Genomic DNA, 19,590 nt, shown 5'->3' with positions numbered 1-19,590 from the left:
ACTCTCTGCTTTGCTGCAGAGGGACTGTTCAGCAGGATGAAGCGTGCTCTCGCCAGCCTGGTGGGTCCTCCCTGTGCAAGGCCGGGCAGCTGGCAGACCTACTATTTTTAGGGTCCCTAGAGAAGTCTTGAGCTTTGGTATTTTGCAGAGACATTTTAGCTCTGGGTTTCCTCCTCCTGCCTAGCAGGGAGAGAGCAGCACTCCATTTTGTTTGAATACCGGAAAGTGCAGAGATTAGAGCTGAGTGTTACATAAATTTTGTATTGAAATCCTCGCTTGCCAGCCTGGGGGTGATGGGTGCTGCCTTCGACAGCACCACGTCTCAGCTGGTGGTCAAGCACTGAGTGCTTTGTAATGATGAAATGGGGTTTTGCTGCCAGTCCAGGCTAAATCATGAGCTGGAGTCAGGAGCTGGGGACTGCTCCGTGCCAGATGCTCCTCGATTCAGTCTTTTACAGTCCCTTTGCCAAACAATCCCTTTTCCTTCTCTAAACAGCGCCGAGTAATTTGTGTCCTTCTATCCCAACCAGGTATTGAGCAGAGTATTGAACAAGAGGAAGGACTGAACAGGTCATCTGCTGACCTGCGGATAAGGAAAACTCAGGTGAGTCTCTGCCCTGTGGAACCGGGAAGGGGAAGAGGGGAAGCGGCTGCAGGCAGTTGAGGGATCCCAGGAGGTGATGGGAGAGGAAGGCTCTGCTTGGCTTTAGAGCAGTCAAGTTCTGGTGTGCAAATACTGGGCGAAGTAATGCAGCACATTTCCCAGTAGATCAGTGAAAAAACCAGCCTGCGAGACCCGTGACATCGGTAGGTGCAGAGGGAGCTGTGGAGGGGAGGGCAGCGTGCATCGGCTTCCTTCTTGTGTGCAAGTCTGGGCGTCTGCCTGGACAAACAGGCGGGTGGGTTTCTGTACATCCATGTTAAGCATCTCACTAAAGGTGATTTTGGCTGGAGCAAAAATACCCCCTGAAGTGCCAGCTTTGGGGGGAGAACATTTGCCTGCGATGTGTTCAGAAACCTGAAGTCTCTGTGTGTTTCTGCAGTGCCTGAAAGGATGCTTGAGCGGCTCGTAAATGAGACCAAGGCTTAGTGTTGCAGCTGGATAGCTCACCTAAAATTTCGCTTAACCTAAGAAGACGTTTGGTCTTTCAGAGAGTACTGTGCAGGCCTGCAGCCTGCTGGGAATGTTCTTCCCTGTTGGGGCTGGCGTTGCCCCTCCGCCGGGCACTGAGGTGGCTTCGCAGTCCAGGAAAGGTTAGGCTCTTGAAGGGCTGACACAATTCTTCCTCTGGTTCCCATGAAACCCACCAATAACGAGCACCTTCTTTGGATGGGCTTCTTAGCAGCGTTATTGAGGAGTAGAAGCAGAGATGAGACCTCCCTCTCCTCCGCCTAGGTGGTCCCGAGGCTGCCTTATGCTCGGTGATGATGAGCTGCTTGCGCTTCTGTCCGCAGCCAAGGCGGGGTGGAGCGTGTTGGCTCTGCAAGAGATGGGGGTTGAGGGACATCGGGCTTGTCCGTGGATCCAACAACATGCACTAGAAACTGGAAGTTATTGACCCTGCTCTGAGCTGGAGGTTGGGCTGCATGACCTCCTGAATTATCCTACAATTCTGGGTAACTCCCCTCCCACCCCCACTAAGTCAAGAAATAGCTCAGAAATATTTGATGAAAGAAGTGTTGGGAGTGTCTTGTAGAGAGGCTTTGCTCTCTGAGGAGCAGCTGATTGCAGTGGGAAGGGCTGATTGCTGCAAACGTCCCTGCTGGGCGCTGCTCGGGTCCTGGCCTGAGGCAGCTGGAAAGCGAGAACAGGTCACAGACATCTCAGATGTCCCTGGTGGGTGCTAGTGGGAGGACTGAGAACACCAACAGAGAGAGCAGAGTCAATGGGGTCATGGCAAGGCCAGTCACTTGCCAGAAAGTGCCAAAAGAAATTTCCCTTGGGGAAGCAGCAGGCAGACACAACCCGGGAAGGCAGTGCTGGGGGCCAGGACATTGAGGGGGAGCTGGGGACAGAGGAGCTGGACTGAGCTTCATACCCTGCTCACCCAGCCTGCGGAATCTTCGCAGGTCTCACGTTAACTCAGAAGCATTTGACTGCTGATGACCTGAGGTCTCATGAGACAAGGTTACCCGTGGTCTCCAGCTGCTTTTGAAACCAGGGCTTGAATTCCTAAATAATGTGTACTTTGAGAAAATAGGACATGCTTTCCCTCTTTTTCTGAAGTCAGAGCTATGCAATTGTCTTGGACATCCCTGGATTGCAGAGCGTGTTGAGATGGAGGCAGGAGAGACCAAGGCTGCGGCTCTAGCGGCCTCTCTTGCATCAGCCAGCGGTGCAAATTTGTCTGGATCCAGCATAGGCACGTGGTGGCACCTTGGGCCCCAGAACATGCACAAGACTTCAAGCTGACCGGACTGCCATACTCTGCTTGCACCACACGCGGGGGGGTAGGTGGCACCTGACATTGCACCCACAAACACATCCTTAACTCCAGGCTTTAGTGGAAGGCGGACCCAAAAGGGTGAATTTGCACTGGGTTGGCGTCTTGTGTTGTGTGACCGTGGCATTTTTTTATTGAGTCTGTCCGTTGTCAGCTGTGGCCTGAGCTCTAAAGGCTGCACTAGTTTAGCTTGATGAAATGGCACTAGACAGAGGACGTTACTCGTCTCCAGAAAAAGTGTGCAAAGCAAACAAGTGTTTCTCTTAGAGATAGATAACTTGGCCATACTACTTAGTAGTGGGCTGAAAATGTGGGTTAATTCTCATGGGGAAGTGATTGTGAAAGAACATGATATTTTACAGCTTCAAATCCTCCATCTGCCAGAGGAAAGTCAGAGGCTTGATCGCGTGAACCGTTTGACAAGAGCTTCCCCCATCATCTGCTCGTCACCCTCGATGGAGCAGCTCCCTCCAAGGCCTTTCTAGAGAGGTGTCGTGGCTGCTTGGTGTCGGCTTTGTGGTGTCATCCCAGGCCATGGGTGCACTGGGGAAGCATGTCCATGGGAGCCTTCTCAAGTGTGGGGTGTGACCCAGCTTCTCCCTTCCGCTTGCCCTGGGGTACTGCTGCCTTTGGGGGCACCAGGGTGATGCTCCAGCAGACCCTTGCTGAGGATGAGTGAACCTGTCGCTGCTGTACAAGGGAGATCAGGTTGTGAGCTCTCTGCTCTGCAGCGTTCATTTGCTTGGTCCTCGCTACAGAGGTCTCGTCAAAATGTTTGTGCCTTGGGAAATGGCAGAAGCGCTTCTTTGTCCTCTCACTTTGTCCTCCAGAAGTGGTGAGTCTGGGGACCACTGCTTATGAGCAGGCAACGTCCCGTGTGTCTCCTGGAGGGACAGGTTGGAGTTAGATAAATTGAGTGGAAATGTACATGTGGAAGCAGCAGAGGGAATGGCAGAAGAAGGGATACAAGACTGGTGTGGGTTGATGGCACTTAACCCAAAAGGTCATCGAGATGCCAGCATGGATAAATGCAGCTTCTAAGAAGGTGTGTAGGGTGGAAAAACCTTGGGCAGCTTACTCCAGGACAGGAGGTGAGAGGACCTCTGAAGGTCCCATGCAATTTGAATCCTTCCATAGTTGTCAATCAGCTGTGCTGCCTAATGACCCTGGGGCAGGACAGGCCAATGGGGGGGGAGGAAGATGAGGGTTGCTGGCAGCTCCTGGCAGGCGCAGAAGGTGCATCCCAAACCCCTCTGTGGCCACCAGTAACAAGGAACCCAGGAAATGAAGGGGACCTGCAGGACGTGTCACACGCAAGCGCTGCTGGCCCTACGTCTTGTGGTGCATGTGAGTTTGGGGCGTGAGAAAACGAGGGCATCCAGGAGGGAGTGAAACCAGCTTTGTCTGAAATTTATTGTTAATGAGTAAATCACCTTCCTGTTCAGTGCAGCCTCACGCTGAGCTTCGCTAGCTCGGGTGCAGCACTCTGGTGCTGAGCTTCTGTGGTTCGTGTCTCATGTTCTAAGCAGCGCTGCCTGTGCCCGGCTCAGCCATGGCCTTGTGTGGTGAGAGCTCAGCCAGGCTGGAGGCTTTTCCTTGGGGGGGGTTCACGCTGTGGTGGCCAGGCAAACCACCTGTGGTGCGAGGGGCCGTGTTTAGGGCACGCACGTTGGGTCCGGGGCACCCGTGGGATGGCTGCGTGGTTGGTGCAAGGCTGTGAGCCTGCCCTAGGTGTCATTGCAGCTTCTTAAAATCAGCCTTCTCTGAGCTAAAGCTCTGTCTTCTGCCCCACCGTGCAGGGCTGCTGTGCAGTTTTTACGGCGGGTTGGCCCGCCTTGTGGTGATCCTTTGGTGAGGGATCACCCTGCGAGATGCAGTCGCTGCTGTCGCAGCGGGATCTGCCTCTGCAGCGCGAGCTGCAGCATCTTGTCCTCGCTGGTCGTGCTGGAGGATGTGGATGAAAACAAGGGGTCTCAGAGCAGAGAAGCAAGGCCTTGTTCTGCAGCAAAAATGGTGTTTCAGTGAACCATTAAACTGATAAAGGCAATGGGATCTGCCAGCGCTGCTCTTTAGCACGCAGCGGCGGGGATCCAGGCGTGGATCTGCTGCTCTCGCAGGGGGTTTACACACAAATACAGCTCAGTAAAAATCCTACTTTCTCTAAGCGCTCTGCAGTGAAGCCAGAGGAGTTTTGGGGTTTATAGTTGATCTCCTTTTCAGCCTGGGAAGCCACTCGCGTAGCCTGTTCTCCCGTGCCGCAGTCAGCGCTGAATCAATACAGCGGTGACGTTAACTGATCACCTCTGCAGAGGCAGCTTCCAGCTTGGAGCCCCGTGTCCTCCCGGCCCTGCCTGACGGCTGATCCTGAGGCAGTGGGGAACCAGTCCTCTGCAAGACTGGGGCGAGAGAAAGGCTTGTCTAGAGCAAGTGGGAAGGAGAGTTGGTGGGGCACAGTAAAGCCAAAGCAAAGGCTGGTGCACATGGCAAAGCAGGACAGCAGCGAGTCCCTCTGCGCACCAGCTCTCCTGTCCCTCCCTGGAGGGATCCTGGCATGGGTAGAGCTCTGCTCTAGCTGGGCATTTCGGCGGGAGTCAGCAGATCTCTTCCCAGAAGAAACCTCTGCCTTTACCACTCCAGAGACACTGCTGTGTGCTGACAGCAGGGCTGTGAAACCCCCGCCGGGCTTTCTGCTCTGCTCTGCTCTGCGCTGTGCCCTTCAGGAGCTGTTTGCCGTCTCAAACGCAGGTGCTGGGTGGCGGTGGCAGGGACGGGGAGAGCAGGGTGGGCAGTCAAAGGTGGCTGTCCCTCGTGTTGGCGGTGGTGTGCCCGTGCTTCCCAGGCAAAGGCATTACTTCTGCAGCGTCTGAGGAAACTGGAGGTGGCCCCAAATTGGAGCCGTGTAGCCCAGGGCTGTGAATTGGAGCAGGGTTTAGATTTGCTCCGTGTTGAAGCTCTGGGGTTCAGCCATCATCCTGGCACGTGGGAGCGTGGGATTCAGGGCTCTGCTGCACTGTAGAGTCATGGGATGGTTCGGGTTGGAAGGGACCTTCAAAGACCACCCAGTTCCAACCCCCTGCCACGGGCAGGGACACCTCCCACCACACCAGATTGCTCCAAGCCCCGTCCAGCCTGGCCTTGAGCACTTCCAGGGATGGGGCATCCACAGCTTCTCTGGGCAACCTCTGCCAGTGTCTCACCACCCTCATCATGAAACATTTCTTCCTTACGGCCAGCCTGACCCCACCCTCGTTCAGTCTAAAACCGCGGCCCCTTCTCCTGTCGCTGCAGGCCCTGCTCAAAAGTCTTGCTCTGTCTTTTTTGTAAGCCGCTTTTATATACTGAGCAGCTGCAGTAAGGTCTTCTTGGAGCTGTCCCTTCTCCAGGCTGCACAACCCCAACTCTCTCAGCCATGGACCACTCGGTCAAGGAAGTGGGAGATTTTCTGGTAATTTGGGCATTTCTTAGCATTTCCCTGGGCTCTGCAGGTCACCGGGGGGAGAGGAGCTCTTTGGGGCTGCAGCTTGGAGCCCCTGCGTTGGGAGCCTGAGGTGGGCGATGTAGCACACTGCTCCGCTTTGGGGCTTTGGCTTCTGACCTTGGGGTGGTCTCTGACTCTGGGCTCCTGCTGTTCATCTCCCCAGCGATGCCGACGCCGTGCTGGGACCCCGCGCCCAGCGATGCGCGTGCCCAGCGTGCACGCTCGTGTGCGCAGGACGGGCTGGAGGCTGGGAGGGGAGCTGGGCCCGGAGCGGTGTTGTCCCAGGGTTACGTTGGTGCCTTTGCTTGTCACTGCGCACTGTGGGTAAGAGGAGCTGACAGCTCTGGCGGGGCGGGCGAGCGGCGCTGCCGGGCTGCATGTGCCTGCCGGGTGAGCTGTCCCGATGCGACTGTTGTAGCTGTCACCCGGGGAACAGCGTGGGGTGAGCTTGTGTTAAGGCGATTTTCTGGCTGGAACATGCCCTTAGTGGGAAAACATCGCTGGCCCTTGCTTGTGGTGGGTTTGCCCCGGTACCCGGTGCGCTGCTGGTGGTGGTGACGAAAAGTCACCATCACGACAAACTTATCTACCCCGCTGCAGAGCAGCAGACATTTCTTTATTGCAGCGCTGGGAAGCACGGAGGGTGGCTCCACCTGACGTGCTTCAAAGTTAGATAAAAAAATTCGGCATTTTAGATCCTTTTTCTGCAAAGTCATGGTCTTTAACCTATTTTAACATCAGCCTGCGTGTTATGCCCGCTGTTAATTTTGACATTTACAATGATTGGTCCGCCCTATTAACTAACTTCATTGATATTCCTGTACTAATATAATCACTGGTTATCGTACTGATCCAGATCTCTGATATACAAATTAGGATGGGGAGGAGGTGAGGGTCTTCACCTGAACATTCCTTTGTTTCTATGGTTTCATCCCATAAGATAACACGCCAAGAACGGGCACTTTCCCTCCCTGTCCCTGTCTCCCTGCCTCCCTGTTCTGTTCTGGACAATTTCACAATTAGCTGCAGCTTTAGCTTTGACCTTCTTTGCAAGGCAGCAGCTGCTGTCTCTGAGCATCAGTGAGGTTTTGGATATTTCTTACTACAGTGTAAACTAATATCATCAATACAAAGCGTTAGTTATTCCTTAAAGCAATTAAGTCGTTCATTAAAAGCAATTAGTTATCAATGAAAAGTAATTGTCTATTCAAAATCCAAACTTAATTATAACAGTGTGATTTTGAACTTTTGGTGCCGTGGGACAGATCCTCAGTGGAGGCACCGCGTTGCCGTGGAGCTGTCGCAGCTGGCGTTGGCAGGGTTTGGAGCGTGGGTGTCCCTCTCGGGCTCCTGGCCAGCTAGGGACAAGCAACGACCCGAGTAGAAATCTGGCACCCAGGTTTATCCGTGGTGGTGCGATCACGGCCCGTTGGCGAGAAGGGAGCTCAGGAGATCCCAGCTCCTGCCCCAGAGCGGTGCGAGCTGCACCAGCTCGCTCACGGCCTTGTCCAGCTGCGTCCTCAGTATCTACACGGATGGAGATTCCAGAGGCATCGGTCCATGGTTCCTCTGGGCCCTGGTCCAGTGTTTGACCACTCTTAGGATTATTTTTTTCTCCCTTAATATTTACCTGGATTTCCCTGTGTTCCAGCTTGGTCTGTCATCTCTCATCCTGCCCCTGTGCACCTCCAAGAAGAGTCTGGATCCAGCGTCTCTCCACTCTCCCACTGGGTCACTGTCGGCAGCAGTAGGCTCCCCCTGAGCTTTGTCACCTTCAGCTGACCAAACCCTGTTTCTCTCAGCCTGTTCTCATGTGTCCTGTGCTCCAGCCCAGAACACTTCAGTGGCCTCAACCGGCTTCATTCCCACACGATGTGTTTTGGGGTGGTTCAGCAAACTGGGCTGCTTTCCCCATGTTTGGGGAGTGAAGAGTTGCTGGCCCCAGGTGAAACAACCCCATTTCCTACCTTCAGTTAATATTTTCTATTGAATGAGTTTCTTTCAAATGCAAGGAACATTTTGATAGGCTTTTTATTTACTCTGAATATTCAGGTAGTTTTATTTAATGACTGAAAGCCATTTAAAATGCTTTTTCCAGCCCATTTTGCGTGAAATTCTGTGTCCCTTCAAAAATCAAATGCATTTTGTAGACGTGTGGGATGCCCATGGGAACGTAAAATAACAATCTGACAAAATAAACACTAAGTTAATAACTTCTTAAGTAAAAGAGGAATGGTGTGGTATACCGATTAGCAGAAAGGAGTGTCATTCAACACCCAGGCTATATTTGGCTGCAGATCAACATATGTTGATACTTTTCAGCTGAATGAGAATGAACTGGATTTTAGGCAAACAGTTTTGAAAAGGCAGAAGAGGAGTTGCTTGGATGGCACATCATGTCTTTGCCACATTTCAAGCCATGATGCCCTGGAGCTGTTTTGACCTTGCTTTGGGCCGGGCACCTCTCGAGCAGAGGCTGCCTGTTGAAGCTGAAGCTGCCAGGGGGCTTTCGGGTGAGGTTTGCCAGCAGGGGAGGAATAAGATGAGCTGAGGCTGAGGCTCTGCCGTAAATACCGAGCTGCTGCTTGCTTAGAAGAGCTGCAAAGCAAAAGCAAGTGTATCTTTAGGGTGTCTCCAGTGCGTCTCCTGGGGGTAGGAGGGTGTTGGCTGGGGCTGCTCTGAGTGTACCAAAGGAAAGAAGGAGAGAGACTTTTGAGCAGGGTCTGCGGTGATGGGGCAAGGGGCAGCGGTTTTAGACTGAACGAGGGTGGGGTCAGGCTGGCCATAAGGAAGAAATGTTTCATGATGAGGGTGGTGAGACACTGGCAGAGGTTGCCCTGAGAAGCTGCAGATGACCCATCCCTGGAAGTGTTCAAGGCCAGGCTGGATGGGGCTTGGAGCAACCTGGTGCGGTGGAAGGTGTCCCTGCCCGTGGCAGGGGGTTTGGACTGGGTGGTCTTTGAGGGTCCCTTCCAACCCAAACTGTTCTGTGAGTCCCCAGTCCTGTGAAACTTGATTTCTGGCATATTGGGGAAAGGGCTTATTCAAGAGATAAAAGCGCCTGGCTGGAAGATGCGCGTGATGTGCTGTCCTGACCTTCCTGGAACATCTTCAGGGCTGTTTGCTGTGCTCAGTCTGGCAGCTGGATCAGACAGCAAGTGAGGCCCTAGGGTGGATGCTCATGCTGGGGCGAGCTTCTCGCCAGGGGCAGCAGCCAGCACTGGGAGGGGTCAGCGTGTTCAGCTGGACCCTGGTCAGGTAATTCCAAGGTTTTCTGGCACATTTCGTGGAGCAGAGAGAGCAGCCTGGTAAGATGCTCGGGGGTGGGGGTGGGGGGGCTGACAGATCCACCACATCATCCCCCCTGGGCTGGCAGCTCTGCAGGCAGCCGCCCGGTTTGGGGCAGGCAAGTCATCCCCTGCGTCCCCATGGGGCTGGTGCTCGGGGGAGCCCTCCGGTGTGGGGAGGAAAAGCGGAACCTTCCTCCTGGAGCAGGGACAATGAGCCTGGACGTCTTCCCACACCCTGGCCCAGCCCCGGGCTCCCCCCGCCAGCCGTGCCCACGCTCCCAGTCAGGGAGGAGGTTTGACAGCATTGGGTGTCCCCCCCCGGGGCCTTTCTGCCCAGCACCAGCACTGCAAAGTGACCCCCACGGGTCCACCCTGTGCCCGTGCCGGGTCTGGCACATCCCGGCAGCGTGGCAGCAGCAGGCAGAGCTTGGCACAGGGCACCGTTGTGGGCTCGGCTCTGGGATGCTTGGGCACAAGCCGTGGTGCGGTGCAAGGAGGGTGCTGCCAGCCACGACCCACGGGTCTGCCGGCCCACTGGGGTGTCCTCTGGGGGCTGAAGGCTCTGCTCGGCTTGGGCTTGGGTGAGGGATGTGTCCAGTCCACCCCACCGGGGCTGTGGCACCTGCTGCCACCAGCCCCACTTGCACTTCCTCACGCTCCCCAGAGCAGCTTTTGGGCTAGAAATGCTTTTTTTGGGGGCTGCTGGAGGTGCAGGGGGTGCGCAGGGCTGAGCCTTCCCCTGGCTCGGGGGTGGCAGGTCTCTCCCTCCCGCAGGACCCTCATCCCCCCCCCCCCCCTTCTCTTCCTCTCCCCTCCGCAGCACTCGACGCTGTCGCGCAAGTTCGTGGAGGTGATGTCCGAGTACAACGCCACGCAGACCGACTACCGGGAGCGCTGCAAGGGCAGGATTCAGAGGCAGCTGGAGATCAGTGAGTAAAACCCCGAGGGGGAGGAACACAGCCAGGCTGTGTGCGCCGTGGGGCCGCGTCCTGCGCGGGCTCTCGCCGGATCAGAGCTGCTCCCGCGGCTGTGCAGAGCTCCCCCGTGAAAAGCCGGGGGTGTACGGGGGCTGTGCACGCTCCCGTGGGAGCAACTGGGACACGGCTCTTGCTGGGAGATAGACACGTGGCGGTACCTTGCGTTTCAGAGGCAAAGCCCAAAAACTCCCCTCAGATTTTCTTAAATGCTGCGTGGAGAGGGGTGCAGAGAGCACGGGGGGGGAGAAATTTCTTCCTCCTTTGCAGCTCGTTCTGAATTCAGAGAAGCTAGCGGGAATTCCTGACTCCTGTGTGTTGCCTTGCCTTTCCTCTGGGTGCTTTTCATCGTGGGTGAACTGAACTAAGTATAAAACCAAAGGAGTGAGCTCTTGAGATGTGTTTCCCTTGCCGCAGGAGGAGCACGAGCCTCGGTGCCTGCCCCAGGCATCTCCCTGGACCCAGGACCCTGATGGCTCTTAGCAGCAGTAGTGGTGTCTTCTGGCCAAAGGCAGGCCCCAGGTGACACCGCAGTGGCACTAAAGTCTCCCTGCATCATCCAGGGCTCATCCCTTAGAAGTCCGGTCCTGCCTGTCCACAAAACCTGCTCTCCTGCTGGTTCTTCTGGGCAACCGGTGATACCTGGTTAGTTTTAGAGAAACGTGGTCATCTCCCAGCAAAGAACCACCATACCACCACCGTAATTAGGGGAATAAGCAAGCGAGGGAGAAGTCAGGGCACACAGAGATTTAAAGAGATTTTGGCAAATAATCTCATTGTCAGAGAGGCTTTTTGCACTCAAAATGAAAGTCTGAATCCTAGTCCAGGTTGTTTTTTTCTCACAAACAAATGGGTGTTTTTCTTCCCTTTCACAGCTCAGCGTGAATAATAAGGTAGGAGACCCACGGGTCAGCGTGGTGTCCTTGAGGGTCACCTGTGGGAATGTCCTTCACAAGCTGCAGATGCCAGGGAATCTGGGTGCCGGTGGGGTATGGTAGTTCCTGTGGAGGGTTAGAAGGAGGCTTGGCTGTGCAAGCCTTTTCTCTGTTAAAATTAGTCTTTATGGTGTATAATAATAATAGGAATGTTTCGCACTGCCTGAATGGAAAGGTTGACTGACATGAGGCTCAACAAGAGCTTGACGTTTCATGTAAAGCAGGATGATGAGTGTGTCACTGCTCCAGCTGACTGACTCATTTGTCAGCTAACGTCATTCTGTAGGTGACACCCAGCCACTGGGGTGGCTTGTAATGTAAGTTGGAATTTAAGGCATCCCTATGCCTCCCTTCTAAGAGAGGAGAAGATTTGAGAGGACTTAGCCAGGTCCATGATTGTCTGCAGACCTGAAAGAAACCTTCCTCTTGTTTTTCTGCTCCTGGATTTAGGAAGGATTCTGCTGCTCTGCTTGAATTATGGAGGTATATTAAATTATAGTTGTCTTTGCTCTGTCCATCCTGCTGGGCCTCCAGTGCCTGGCAGCATTGATGGGGCGCAAGGAGAAGGCTGCTGAGGACTCACCGTGGTGTATTGGCTGAGGGCAGAGGAGTGTCCTGGTTAGTGATGGTGAGGGACCTGCTTTCCCTTCGGGGTGGAGGTGCGGAGCGGGTGCAGGATGGGGTCTGTGCTGGGAAGGTACACAGTGCTGTGCGCAGTCCTTGGCAGAAGCTGTGTTCCTCTGCCAGGACAGCGGGAAAAATCTCTTCTGGCGAAAAGCCTTGTCAAAAGCAACAAACTTATCGAGGTTTTTTCAGGAGTGCTTCGTGGGCAGAGGGTTCTGCTTGTCCTGGGGTTGACCCAGCCAGCGCCTTCAGTCCCTGCTGCTCTGGGGGCTCTTGAACAGGCTCTTTGGAATGGAGCTCAGCTGGGATGCGGCGACTGCACAAAGCTCTACGAAATCCTCGGCTCTCGTTTTCAGCTGATGGATCCAAAGATAGAAAGTGCCAGGAGCTCTGACAGCAAAGCCAGTAAATCACTCGGGTTTTGAAAGTGTGAGAGCAGGGACTTCTCAGCTGCTCTGGGGAGGCTCCCCAGCGCCCGGCGAGCTTCTCCATCCTAACCACACCTGCTTCTTGCTCTGGAAGTAGGACAGTCACAGAAGAAATGGTGATGGAGAGTCACCGCCCCGGGCCATAGCCACCCTCTGGGGCTCCCCACAGCCCTCTCAGGATCTGTCCCTCCTCCTTGTGTAGGCACCGCCACGCCTGTGTGTGCCGGCGGTTGTCCCTCAGTGACCCTCGCCGTCACCCCTGCCTGTCCAGCGCAGGGTGAGCCTGGGAGCCCGTCTGATGTGACGGAGTGGACGTTCCCCCCCTCTCCCCTGCTTCTTCATCCTTGCCCTCACCCTCCCTTACTCAGTCTGCTCCCAAACACGCCGAGGTCGCGGGTGCCATGGAGGGATCGCAGGATGCACCATGTCCTGGGGCTGGCGACGGCAGGACAGATGCCCGGTGGCCGTCCTCTGGCCGGACTGTGCCTCCCCCCAGCCGTGTCCCCGGGTCTGCTGCTGGGAGCTGTGCTCCCCAGGCACGAGCCTCCGCGCTGCCTGTGATGGGAGGTATCGCTCCTTCCGTTTTTTTCCCGTTTTGTCCGTTATGAGAAATGACATCTTCAATCTAATTAGGTTTTGCTCCCAGAGAAGGTGGATTTGAAGCTCGGAGGAGCTTTTCTGTGGTGGGTGTACAGCTTTGAAGCCGTAGAGGTGCTGCACAGACGCTGCTTGTTTTTACGAACAGTTTTGTTACGTGCGAGACCGAGGAGCCAAAAATAAAGCATCTGCCGTCTCCAGAGGCGCTGTGAGAATTAATCAGCCCCCGCCCCACTGTGCGAGACCAGGTGAATGGATGTGCAGAAAGGCAAGCTCTGGGGGCTCCCCAAGCCCCCCTCGAGCCAGGAGAGTCTGGGGGCTGCTCCGGTCCCGGCGGCTCCTCCAGGCAGCCCTGGGTGATCCCGGATCCCCCAGGGCTGAGATGAGTTTATTTAGGATTCCTGTGACACTTTCACCTCAGGAATGACTCCGGGATTTATCTGAGCTGAAAGAAGTGTTGGTTGAAAACGCCTGCGCAGCGCTGAGGGTTGGCCCCCGCAGCCCCTCCCGGCTGAGCAGGAGTCCTGAGGGACGGGGAGGCGGATGGCAGTTTGTGACAGGCTTTTACAGCTGAAGTCTGCTCCTCCTGGCACCACTAACGGGCAGTGCTAGACCTGTCCGAGCTGGGGGACGGCCGGGTGGGTCGGGTCACTTGTACCATTACCTCAACACGCAGCCAGGGCAGCGCTATCCGTGAGTTGTACGGGTTTGTGTCTAACGAGAGCTTGAAAGCCAGATCCAGACGGAGGATCCCAGCCTTGGGAAGGTGCCTTGTCCTCGGTGATTCCAAGCCGAGCCCCTGGCTGTTGCTGGGTGGGTGCTCGTGCAGCCCTGCTGCCAGAAGGAGGGGTGCTGCAAGCCCAAGGGGGACAGCTGAGCCGTTACAATTCATTCGGCCGTGGCGTGTTTGACTTCTGCAGCCCCGAGGCGCCTGAAGTCTTCCCTATTTATAGAGTGTCTGGCGAGCAGAACTGGGCAAACCGGCGTTCGGCGTCAGCTGGGTGATGGCTGTGAGCTGTGGTACCGGAGTCTTCCCTGGGAGCTTCCCCAGGCCCTCCTCATGCCCCATCCCCTGGGAGCTGGTCGATGGGGACGGTCGCTCCATCCAGCTGGGCCAAGAACTGTGCAGTGGCCCTGAGGTGGAAAGTCTCCTCGGTGGCTTCGTGGCTGCCTGTCCCAGAGCTTCTGATGGCCCCGCTGCACTATGACCTGTTCATCTTCTCTCGCTGTTCTCTCCTTGCCAGCTCAGGGCTGAGTTTGCTTCTCCCTCTGTGCTGCAGCTCCCAGCAATGCTCTGTGCTGCTTTGCTCGTTGGCAGAGTTTTTTCTCCCCAGGAAACTTTAATTTCTAGAGATGCCAAGTAAGAGGCAGACGTACTCTGGAGCTCTCTGGGGAGGCAGAGGTCCAGTTGTCATGATTTTCCAGTGTTTTGCCAAGTTTCAGGGCAGGGGTTTTCCCCCAGGTTCTTCTCCCTTTGTGGTCACCTTGCGTCGGCTCAGTCCTTTCATTCCCGTTCGTGGCTGTGCAGTAGCTCTGTGATGAAGCGGGCAGCAGATCAACCGAGTATCTAGCACACTTTCATCTGATTTCATCACTGTCAAGGAGCTAATGACAGCCTTCCCAAACCAGGAAGCCTGACCAGAAGGCGGTGGACTCCCTGGGAAGTCCTTTGGGGTCCTGCAGGTTGGTTATACAGCTTTGGCAAGCGTTGTGCTGGACGGCGTGGGCGAGATGCAGCCTCCGGGCCTCGTGCTTTGGCTCAGCATTAAAGCAAGCTCTTCCTGACTAGCTGTGGCCTTTGGCCAAGCCTGCACTGGCTGCCTGGTTGTTAATCCCCGTGATGTCTTTGCTCTCATCCTTCACCTCGACGCAGCTTTTACCATCGCCGTGCTCTGCCGTAGGGGAATGGGGCAGTGGCAGCGAGGAGGTGGTGAGAGTCAGGGTGAGAACGTGTATCCTGCATCCCTCTGCCTGCGAGAGACAAAGCATCTCCTGGAGCTGACTGCACTGCTTGCCCTCGGGGCTGTTTCTAGGGCTTGAACTGGGCAGAGCAAACAGCCCTTGATGCACCGTGCTTGGCACGGTCCTCCTCGCCGCTGTGCCAGTGACTGCTCGGAGTTGAGCACAGTCAACAGGAGGGTTTGTAAATTTTGGCTGTTCAAGCCCTTGTCCTCCCTTCCTGGAACCAGGGCAGTTTCAGCTAAGAGTGAGGAGCCAACGGGCAGCAGGAGGAGCTGGCAAGGGGGTGTCGCGGGTCACCCTTGCTGGGAGTGATGCTCTGTCATCCTAAAACGTGTTAACGGTGGCTGGAAACAGCCTGTGGACCCTTCCCCAGAGCTGGGGAAGGTGGGGAGGGTGATCAACCCAAGGGGATGTTTTCATTATGTAGCTCCTTAGACCCATGAGCGTGCAGATGGCAGAGCTCAGGGCTCACCTGCAGCTATGAACAGGCTGCACTGAGCTCTTGCGGGCTACAGACACGGGTCAGGTTGTTCTCCTGCTGCAAAGCAGCACCTTTTCAGGGCTTTGGGGGCACTAACAGGTCTTAGTTGTCTAGTCCGCCCTCACACAGGACTTCTGCCTCTACCCGTGGGTCCAGGACCTGTTGAAGAGCCACAAGGGGCTCACGGCTGACCCATGTTGTGTCACTTGCAGCTGGCAGGACCACCACCAGCGAGGAGCTGGAGGACATGCTGGAGAGCGGCAACCCGGCCATCTTCTCCTCCGGGGTAAGCACCAGCACAAGCTAAAGCTGAGCCAGCCCCTTCATCCCAGGGCCGTTGGCTGGTGGACGTGCTGCCACGGTGGCCCAAGTACAGGAGTGATGAGCACAGTCCCTGCAGGAGGTGGGACCTGGGTGCTCTGGTCTGGCCTGAAGATGCTGCCTGAGCAGGGGCCGCGTCCTGGCGGGAGGGTGGGGTGGGGTTTTGCTGCAAACTGCCTGGCTTGGGTGGCTGGAGGGGCTCCAGGGCTCCTGCTCTTCCCTCTCTTGGTGCCCCTAATCTTGGCATCTGAGGGACTGAGCACGGTGCTCAGTGGCCCTGTCTTCTTGCAGATCATTATGGATTCAAACATCACTAAGCAGGCGCTGAACGAGATCGAGACACGGCACAGCGAGATCATCAAACTCGAGAACAGCATCCGAGAGCTGCATGACATGTTCATGGACATGGCCATGCTGGTGGAGAGCCAGGTAGGGAGACGCTGCGGCCCGGTGGCCAGCTCGCTGAGGGGACATTGGAGGGCGGTGGGGCTGCTGGTGGTCCCTTGTCTGGGTGGGTGCTGGTGCTGAGGGGGGAAAAACTGCATCTGAGACCAATGTGGCTCCCACTGGGGCTGAGCTGGGCTCCCCAAGGCTGGAGCCACCCACCCTGCACCCCAGAGCTGGGGGCTGCTGTGTGCCTGGGGCAGGAGGTTCCAGTGATGGGCTCTGGAGGGAGATTTCTCCATCTCCCTCGGAGCACAGGGCCCTGCCGGGTGAGCTCGGCGTGCTGCCGGCCTCGGTGGTCCTGCCAGGCCACCCCTGGCTCTGCCGCCGGCCCGTGGTGCCTGGCCCTTCAGCCGGGCCCGTGCTCGAGTGTCTCTGCTCACCCCCCTTCTTGCCTGCCATGCTGCCACGGCCCGAGGAGACGCCAGCGGCAGGTAAAGCCCCGCCGAGCCCCCGCCGGTGCTGCATGCTCCGCTCTGCATGGCTGCGCCCCGCATGTCTGCAGCTCTCGCATGGCGCTAGGGCCTGCTCGCGCCAGGCGGGCGAGGGTGGCTGTGGCACGGCTGCATTGGTGCCCCCCCCATCCCCTCTGCCGTGGCGGGCAGATGTGGGGGATTCGCAGTTCCCTGCCCCGCTCTAAGGTCTAGGCAGTACCAGCACCCTGTGTTGCCCTGTGGGGTGGGAGGCTCCAAGCTGCTGGCACCAGGAGAGGGATGCCGGGCTGGCAGCAGTGCTGGCAGCTGCCTGCTCTGCCCCCGGCCTGCTGGAGGTGGGAAGGAGAAGCAGCAGCTTTCGGCAAGGCAGGGAGCCTGGCTGGGGGTCAGTGCTTGGAAGGGCTTGCAGGGCTCGTCCTGCCTGGGCTTTCCAGTGTTAGACTGAGAAATGAGCAATTGCAGAGCTGCTGGCCATGACCCTGGGCTCTGCAGCCCCAGTTCCCTCCATGCCATGTGGGAGGGCGCTGGGCTTCGAGCCGCCCACCCCCGCCGGCTCTGTCGGTCACACCAACCTGCCTCCACGCTGTCTCCAGCTGCGGCAGGACCTGGCTGCTTCCAAGATGGGGCCAAAGCCAGTGGGCAGGCTGGGGGAGCTCGCCCTATTCCGTGTCCCCACATCTGCAGGATGTCCCCGCATAGCCCCAGCCCACCCCTGCAGCCAGAGGGGGGGCAGAGCAGGGCAGGAGTCCCTGCAGTCCAGCCTCGCCAGCCTCGCTCTGGGGCCTTCTGCTCTCGGCAGGGCGCTTGTGCGGATCAGAGCGGTCGTGTCCCTGCATGTGTGTGGTTTCTTGGTTTCCTGAGCATCCCACGTGGCGCTGCCGGTGCGGTCCTTGCTCCCCCCCGCCACGCCTCCGGTGTCAGCGGCAGCGTGCAGCGCGGTGTCAGTGCAGATCCTCTGGCGGCTTCGATGTCACCTGAGATATCAGACAGGGTGGCCACCAGGCCACGACCAGGCTGGGGAACCCCCTTGACCTTTGCTCGCCGCCTCCCTGCTGGGATGTGCCCAGAGGTCCCAGCCCTCTGGGACAGAGCCCTCTGTGTGGAGCCCCCACCCCAGGGCACCCAGGGGCACCCGCTGCCTTGCAGACAACTGACCGTCCCTCTCTCTCCCCGTGCAGGGCCGCAGGGCAGGGTGACATCCACACGGGGCCGGGGAGCAGCCGAGCAGGAAGGAGCTCTGTCCCCGCTCTGCAGGGCGAGATGATCGACCGGATCGAGTACAACGTGGAGCACTCGGTGGACTACGTGGAGCGGGCCGTGTCCGACACCAAAAAAGCGGTGAAGTACCAGAGCAAAGCCAGACGGGTGAGTCAGTCACGGCACTGCCTGGGGCCCGTCTTCCCCTGCCTACACCTCCGTCCCCCCGGGGCAGGCCCCTGCCTGGCACCCCTGCCTGCCCCGCTGCCTGCGCAGAGGAGCGGGCAGCATGGCACAGCCTCACCGGTGCCTGGGCACTGCTTTACCCCACACCACTGGGTGCAACGCAGGTCCCGCTGATGGCACCAGCCGTGGCAGAGCTCCCCGGCACAGGGCGCTGACGAAGAGCCGTGGGGCAGGGGTGCTGCTTGGAGGGAGGAAAAGGGACAGGGGTGGATCCCGTGTGGCCCTGCTGCGAGAGCCCGGTCACTTGCCAAAACCGAACAAGTAGAGAAAAGGCACGGTCCAGCTGTGACCCGGAGCACAGTGCCAGCTGCCTGTCCTGGTCCCCACACCTGGTCCCGTGTGAGCTCGGGGACCTGGGTGCCACCAGCTCAGCTCCGCCAGCCCAGGGCTGAAGGGAGAGCTGGGATGCCCATGCCTGCCCCAGGGCTGCCAGAGCCCCTCTGGCTCCCACGGTGCTGCTCAGAGCCCACCACGGGCAAACAGGAACAGGGCAGATCGCAGCCCCCCCCCCAGCTCTCAGGGCCAGCCTGCCCCCAACACTCACAATCCCCTTTCCCAACTCTCTCCCTGCCGGCGCTGGGACACCTGAGCAGAAGAAGATCATGATCATAATCTGCTGCGTGATCCTGGGTATCGTCATTGCCTCCACCTTCGGCGGCATTTTCGGCTAGACTCACCCCCGCGGGACTGTTTGTGTGCGATGGACGGAGCCGCGCGTGCCGTTGGGGCCGCAGCCGCGCCGGAGCGAACCACGCAGCCCCGGAGCCTCCCAGCAGCATTTCAGTTTCTAATGCATGGTTGTTTGTGACGCTGTGTGTGCGGTGCGGTGCGTCTGTGTGGAGGGAGCGCCGGCCCCCCCGGGGCGCAAGGCAGGGTGCAGGGGACCGTGATGGGTACAAGGGGGACCCTGGGTGGGGGGGAAACCCAAGTTCTCATCACTGCTCCAGCCTGGGTGGCTGGCTGGGACCAGCTGGGGACAGAGGTGCCTTTGGGCGCTGCTGCTCCTCCTGTGCTGGGCAGTCTATGGGAGTGACAGCCGAGGAGGAGGTGGGACGGATGAAGGGTGTTAGGGGTCCTCGGGAGCACGGTGCCCAGTCAACCTCCTCCAGCTTCCCCATCACGTCCAGCCAGAGCTCTCCTGTCTGTCAGCCACGTCTGTGCTTGCAAACCCCTTTCCTTGGGCTGCTTCTCTCACGAGACCCTTCCCCAGGGGTGCGCTCGGCCAGGTCCTGCCTCCCCCCCCCCTGCCCCTGTCCCGTGGCCGTGCTTGGCTGCGGGGCTCCGTCCCTGCTGCTCTGCCCCCGGCAGCCTGCCCCCCTCATTCGGCAAGCCCTCGCCCCGGTGTGGGTGCCAGGGGCTGGAGCTGGCGGTGGGTGCCTGAGGGAACAGGGCGGGATGAGGAGCTGCTGCTTGGGGCCATCACGGTTGCTTGGGGACGGGGACAGGCTCCGCGGGGACCTGTGCTGCACCCTGGTCCTGTCCCGGCAGGGCAGGAGGGCACAGTACTTGAAGGCCAGCGTGTTTCACTGGCCTCTCGCCCTGCACCAAAGCCTCCTTGTTCTGTTCGCAGCCCCTGCACATGGTGGCCCTGGCTCCTGCCACCCCCCAGGCCTGGGCTCCGGCTCTTGGGGTTTGGGGCTGGCTCTGGTGTCCGCAGCCCCCCAGCACTGCTTGCCTGGGAGCAGGGCTGCTTCCAGCCTCGCTTCTCCACGTAGGCACCCATGGCTGGGGGGCG

At 57.9% G+C, this 19,590-nt stretch overlaps 1 protein-coding gene across 1 annotated transcript in view; it reads left to right on the top strand.

Moving 5' to 3' along the window:
* STX1A (syntaxin 1A) overlaps positions 1–18,526 on the top strand; it is a 79,169-nt gene extending 60,643 nt beyond the window's left edge. The window contains exons 10-15 of the mRNA XM_086475111.1: positions 531–604; positions 10,033–10,141; positions 15,426–15,499; positions 15,826–15,963; positions 17,667–17,777; positions 18,449–18,526. Coding sequence (XP_086331237.1) covers positions 531–604; positions 10,033–10,141; positions 15,426–15,499; positions 15,826–15,963; positions 17,667–17,777; positions 18,449–18,526 — 584 coding nt within the window. The remainder of the gene's footprint in view (positions 1–530; positions 605–10,032; positions 10,142–15,425; positions 15,500–15,825; positions 15,964–17,666; positions 17,778–18,448) is intronic.
* The last annotated feature ends 1,064 nt before the right edge of the window (positions 18,527–19,590 follow it).

Source organism: Leptosomus discolor, chromosome 18, assembly GCF_034619465.1.
Source record: "Leptosomus discolor isolate bLepDis1 chromosome 18, bLepDis1.hap2, whole genome shotgun sequence".
Classification (NCBI taxonomy): domain Eukaryota; kingdom Metazoa; phylum Chordata; class Aves; order Leptosomiformes; family Leptosomidae; genus Leptosomus; species Leptosomus discolor.
Note: the sequence above shows the minus strand (reverse complement) of the source record. Positions and strands in the feature narration are given on the sequence as shown.